General features: G+C 52.8%; 1 protein-coding gene across 1 annotated transcript in view; it reads left to right on the top strand.

The window, feature by feature from the left end:
* Window positions 1-2,831: 2,831 nt before the first annotated feature.
* The window catches only part of MAN1A1 (mannosidase alpha class 1A member 1), a 154,564-nt gene continuing 151,395 nt past the window's right edge, over window positions 2,832-6,000 (top strand). Inside the window, exon 1 of the mRNA XM_075747971.1 lies at window positions 2,832-3,551. Coding sequence (XP_075604086.1) covers window positions 2,955-3,551 — 597 coding nt within the window. The 5' untranslated portion in view covers window positions 2,832-2,954. The remainder of the gene's footprint in view (window positions 3,552-6,000) is intronic.

The following is a 6,000-nucleotide window of genomic DNA, read 5'->3' as shown; positions in this document are numbered from 1 at the left end:
TCTGTATTGTGCCTGAAGTAAATTATTGACAAGAAAACAAGGGACTTGTATAGCGATGTTGGGTTGAGGCAGGTTTTTTTTTCCTTTCAATCTCCATTGCCCTCATCTTGTGAACAGCTCTGTACGCCAGTAACTTTACATACATCAATAGTCCCACTGAATAGTTCCCACGTGATTTTGCTGGTAACTGTAACATTAGGTGCTAACAGTAAGAATGCTTTGCATACAAAATTTAGGGTTCTACTCAGAGTCCGATTTTAGGGTCTAGATTATTGTTGTCTTTGAAATAATCATCTCGTCCCAGAGGCTAGAGAATTTAACAACTTCTATCTTTGCATAGAAAATATTGGTTGTTGCTTCCCACACACTCAGAAAAGGAGCAGGATGTCCCAAAGATAGTGATGAGGGTGGCAGTGAAACCCCTGGCGTGGATTTACATTTAACCCCTGGCACTTAGGATGGACACCAAAAGAAGGCAAGAGGCTGGTGAGTTCAGAGAGCTTCAGTTCAGGAAGATGAGACACAGAAGCAGAACTCCATGTGATGGTATTTCCAACTCTTTCTTCGTTAAGTTCTATAGAAATATGGCAACCTAAGGAATTACTTCAGAATACTGAAGAAAGGCAATTCTTCCAGCACTAAATTCTGCCCCCAAATATTATCATATAAGTAGTGATGAGTTTTGAGGGCAATCTGTGAAAAATATTATACACCCACATACACAGCGACTGAAACAGAATATGCTTGCTGAAGCCGAGAATGGCATTTCACCATTTAGGAAGCTTTTTCATTAGTCAACTGTCTTTCAATAGCTAAACTCCATATTCGCTACAGTAAATGTTGCTTTAAAAAAAAAAAAAAGAAAAAGAAAAAAAAAAGGCATAGATTCTTATCTCCTTTTCCAAGCAGGCTGAATTCTTCAATCCTAACCAGTTTTATCTGGGCACAGCTATCAGGCTATGTTACACATTTCTGGGAAATGTGTATCAAAATCAGAGTGCTTATTGTTTAGTTTAAGGAATAGTTTCACATCTAAATGTGGGGAAATGCAACTCGGGAAAAAAAAAAAAAAAAAAAAAAGTGGATTTAAAAGAAAACCAGAGTAAAAACTAAAGGAAATTACTGATTTCACTGGATGCAAAATTGGGCACCTGGTCCTTCAGTTTCATGTATAATCTTGGAATTTTACAGAAGCATTTGCTCGTATACTTATGGGAGCTTTGCAGGACTCAGTCCAACTTTTCTATGTAACTGTCTTCTCTAAACCTGTTTTTAATTAATCTATTACATATTCTAACTTCTAAAGAATGGGATTTAGCGAAGCACTGGGCATCAGCCTTACTTTATTCCTATTAAGTCAATGGTAAAACTCCCCTTAATCCCACTGGGAGCAGAATTAGCCCCATGCCAAGCCCATTTTCAAAATCACGTCTTCACAGCTTATGCAATGCCTTCTCCCTGCCCTTGTTTAAAGCACAGGCTTCCCTCTACCGTTTTGGTTTTTTTTTCCCCTTGCAAAACAAAGTCATGCAAATGCACAAACAAACCAACCTCAGCATCCTAACTTCTGGGAAGAACCTACCTCACTGTTTTCTTTCTGACTCTGTGGTTCACATTTTGGAGGAAACATTTAAGTTTACGGCGGTGAACCTGCTGTGAAAGTCTAGGTAGGCTCCAAGTATGATCCAAAAAAGTTGGAGATAAAGCTCTCTCTGGGTGTTGGCTGGATTCCCTTTTTCACTTAAAGTGACCCAGCATTTTATTGTGTTTCCCTGCTTCTCACATCCCCACTTTTTATTGCATTGCTCTGAAACATGAGCAAAATCATAAATCTGTATCTCTTTTTTTTTTTTTTTTTGGAAACTTTTCCTCTCACGGGAGGCTTGGAGAACTCGATGCAGCAATTTGATCAGCTATCAAATACATTTCCTTGTGCCAATACATGTTGTTTTTTCATTTGCACTAGCTTAGACGAACAGTCGACTTTTCACACTCATCTAGATATATTCCCCCTACTTCCTTACCCAAGATGTATTTTACCTGCAGAAAAATAAAATAAAATTAAAAAGCTGGTTTTCTTACAAAGAATACGGCTCCTCCTGGAACAGCCATTCTACCGCCTGGCCTGCCCGCCCGGGTAGGTGCGGTGTTGCTGCCTCCCCTCGCGTTGCCCCTAGCTCTGTGCACGTGTGAGTGTGTGTACACGCGTGCGCATGTGTGCCCGTGAGCGTGCAAGCACCCGCGCGCACCGCGGTGGGGGCACACGCGCGTCTGCACGTGTGTCGCTGTGTGTGCATGTGTGCCTCTGTGTGCACGCACATCCGTGGCGGGGGGAGGGCATGCGTGTGTGTGCACAAGTATGCACGTGGGTGCGTGTGCCTGCCTGCCGGCACGTGCGGCCACCGCCGCCGCCGCCCGCGGGGACGAAGCGGCCGCCGGAGCTGCCCCGGTCGGGCGGACCCGCCGCCGCGCCCCCCTCGGAGCGCAGGCAGCGCCTGGGAAGCCTTCCCCGGGTCTGACCCCCGGGACCCGCGGGGTCCGGCACCGCGGGAGGGCGGCGGAGCGGCGGCACCCGCGCCCCGCCCCCGGCTCGGCCCGCCCCGCCCGCGTCCCGCCCCCCCCGCCATTGGGTCGGCGGCCGCCCCGTCCCGCCCCGCCCCGCCCCCGGCTGCCCGACAGTTCCGCGCGGGCGGAGCGGGGAGCGGCACCCGCGGCGGCGGCCCGGCAGCATGGGCTGGAGCTGACAGCGCCCGCCCCGCAGACGCCGAGCGCTGCCGGCGGGGAAGGGAAAAGTTGCCGCGTCCGCCCGGGGAAACTTTCTGCCGCCGAGGCGGGGAGAGGGCGGCGGAGCTGAGCCGAGCCGAGCCGTCCGGTGCGGTGCCGTGCTGTGTGGTCCCTGCGCGGCGGCGGCGGCGGCGGGTCGCGCTGCGCTGCGTTGAGGTGGCGCGGGGGCCATGCCCGCCGCCAGCCTGCTGCCGCTTTTCGGTAGCGCGGCGGGGCCGGGGGCGCTGGGCGGCCCCGCGGGCGGCGGCGCGGGCGGCGGGGGCAGGAAGGCGGCGGGCCCCGGCGCGTTCCGGCTGACGGAGAAGTTCGTGCTGCTGCTGGTGTTCAGCGCCTTCATCACTCTCTGCTTCGGGGCCATCTTCTTCCTGCCCGACTCCTCCAAGCTCCTCAGCGGCGTCTTTTTCCACTCGGCCGCCCTGCAGCCGCCGCCGCCGCCGCCCGGCGGGCAGCCCCGCGCCCCGCCGCAACCCGGGGGCGGCCCGGCGGCGGGAGCGGCGGCGACCGCGGGCGGGGCGGGCAGCCTGGAGCGGATCCGCGCGGACCACGAGCGGGCTCTGCGGGAGGCCAAGGAGACGCTGCAGAAGCTGCCCGAGGAGATCCGCAGGGACATCCGCCAGGACAAGGAGAAACTTCTGCAGGACGCCCGCGGCAGGAAGGAGGCGGGCGAACCCGGGCTCCCCCAGCGCCTCTTCCGCCAGCCCGTCGGCGCCGTGGGGCAGGAGCCCGCCGACCCCGCCGTCCGGCAGAGGAGGGCCAAAATCAAAGAGGTGGGTGGCGGCGGCCGGTCCCGCTCCCGGGAACACCCCCGCGCGGGGCAACAGGTCGCTGCCGGGGCTGGCAGCGGGGTTGGGGGGAGTCCCGAGCCCTCCTGCCTCCTCCTCCTCCCTGCGGGAGGGGGTCTTTCTGGCCGGGCCTCGCTTGGCAGCCGCCGCGGAGGTCGGTTTCGTCGTCCGCGGTTGCACCCTCGCAGCCCGCGGTGCGTTCCGCGCCCCTGCGCGGCCGCAGAGCGGGCGCTGCCTGCGGACTCGGCGATGCTGGCGCCGGGCGCGCTCCGTGCCGGCTGCGGTCCCTCCTCTCCCCCCCCCCCCCCCCGCCTCCTCCCGATGTTACCGGTCTCCCCCAGCTGTTGCACCGAAACCCGGGGAGGAAGCAAAGCCCGGCGAGCGCCGGCTGGCTGCGGGGCGCCTCTGGGGGAGCCGGGCAAGGGCTGGGGGCAGCGGCGCCGGGGAGGAAAAGCGACCCCCCGGTAACCCCATCGCGACGCGGGTCCGCCTGCGCGCCCCGTGGGGCATCCCGGGCTCGGCCGCCGGTTCCCCCCAGGGTGCGGGGGAAGGCGGCCTCCCCGTGCCGCACCGGTGGCAGAGGAGGAGGGAGGTAGCCGTGCTGTCCTGCGCTGGCCCAGCCGGTGCGTGTCGGGATGCGAGGTGCGGCTGTTGTCCAGCGCTTCAGAGATGTCGCGATCTGTCTCGGGTTCGTGCGGTTCACTGTTCTGTGATACCGGCTGTCTAAAGAGTTGAGGGTATTTGGCAAAATGCAGTCAATTTCGGTTATAGCGGTAAAGCATCTGAGCTGTAATGTGTTTTGACAAATTCTCTTAACCGTCTTGTTCGTTCGTGCTGCTTGGTTGGTTCAGGTACTATTTTAAAGTCCGTCCTTACAGAAATTCTCCAAACTGTGTACAGGTTCAGACTGTCGTGAGCACAGCTTGACAGGGTGCTCTGACAGAAGAATTTCCTTGATAATATAGTTCAACTTCCCGTCATTACTGGCTGGTTTATTTATCGAACTGACAATTTCAGCTGCCTGCAGAGATTAAGGTTTATGAATTAATTAGTAGTATATGTTTCCTGTGCTGTGGTGATGGAAATGAGATAGGAGTGAGACTGTAACTACTGAGTATTTCTGTGTTTGTGAAACATCATTAGCCTTATTTGGACTGATTTATTTTTATTGCATGTTTGTATGGAGCTGTCTGAAAAGTGAGCGCTGGCATCACACGGAGCACCAGATAATAAGCTCTCACAAATCTCAAGTCGTGTTCTGTGCTGTGGCGTCCTTGCATCAGTTTAACTATTTTAGCAAATTGTGCAGCAGTCACCAGCACTAAGTACCAATGCACAGGTATTCTGAGGGACGAGACTCTCAGAACTGCATGGTATAGACTGCATCTGGGTGCGCAGAGGCTGTGTTCTCTTCTGTTTTAGTCACATAGCCTCCCTGAGGCATACAGAACAATTCCAAACACCAGCAAACTCTTTTCCCAGTTATTTTGAATTGCCACGTAGAAGTATTTAGAAGTAATGAGGCACCAGATCTGATGTATGCGATTCTGTAGTATAGAAGACTGCAACAAGTAAATAAGCAGGAGGAAGAAGATAAAACTTAAGTATACTGCTTTTGCTGATCCTGCTCTGTGCCAGCTAGTCCAAGTTAACTTTTAATATATATGGATACACGTGTGTATGTGTGCATATATTTGTGTGCTTGAGTATATATGTTTGTGTCCATACCTACTACCCCGGTATTTCCTAAATTTTTCTTTCTCCCTTTCCATTCCATCAGTCTTCTTTCTCCTCCCCTGCTACACACCACCGACAGCTCAGTCACTTCCCAAAGCAGATTGTTGGCTGTGTAAGCATAGGAGGTGACAGAGAGACTGCAGTTAGTTTCCAGATCTTTGTTTTTCCTTCGTATCTCAGTATAATTCCTCAATACATACTATGTGTTGTTTCTGGGAGTTTCCTTTTCTCTCGATTCAGTATGTGACCGTAACATCTTGTTTACTTAATCGCTCTTGCATTTTTGCAGTGCCTTGACTGGTTTGATTTTTCTTTTCTGAAGAATACTTCCTTTCCCCCTCCCTTCCCATTGTAAAACAATGTTCCCTATTCTGTGTTCACTTGTTTCACATTGTTTTACATGTTGGCCTTTATGTTGCTTTTCTCTCTCTATTTGAAAGCTCTTGTCCACTTTTTTTATGTTGATACTTTACTGTCAAGTGGGAATTCTCATCTGCAGTGTTTTTGGAAATAGTTTTAAATTGTAACTTTTTAAAGTGGGAGCTTTTGTACTACACTGTGTGTGCACAGAACCTGGAATTATGCTGTAAAGCTCCTCTCCTTGTGCCTGGTGGTTGCATACTGGAGGTGCAAATGTAAAGCATCTTTCTGCTTTCATACCCTTTTGAGCCTGGAATTTGCGTCTGCATTGTATGAT

Source organism: Balearica regulorum, chromosome 3 (genome assembly GCF_011004875.1).
Source record: "Balearica regulorum gibbericeps isolate bBalReg1 chromosome 3, bBalReg1.pri, whole genome shotgun sequence".
Lineage (NCBI taxonomy): Eukaryota > Metazoa > Chordata > Aves > Gruiformes > Gruidae > Balearica > Balearica regulorum.
This window is presented reverse-complemented; position numbering and strand designations above follow the sequence as displayed.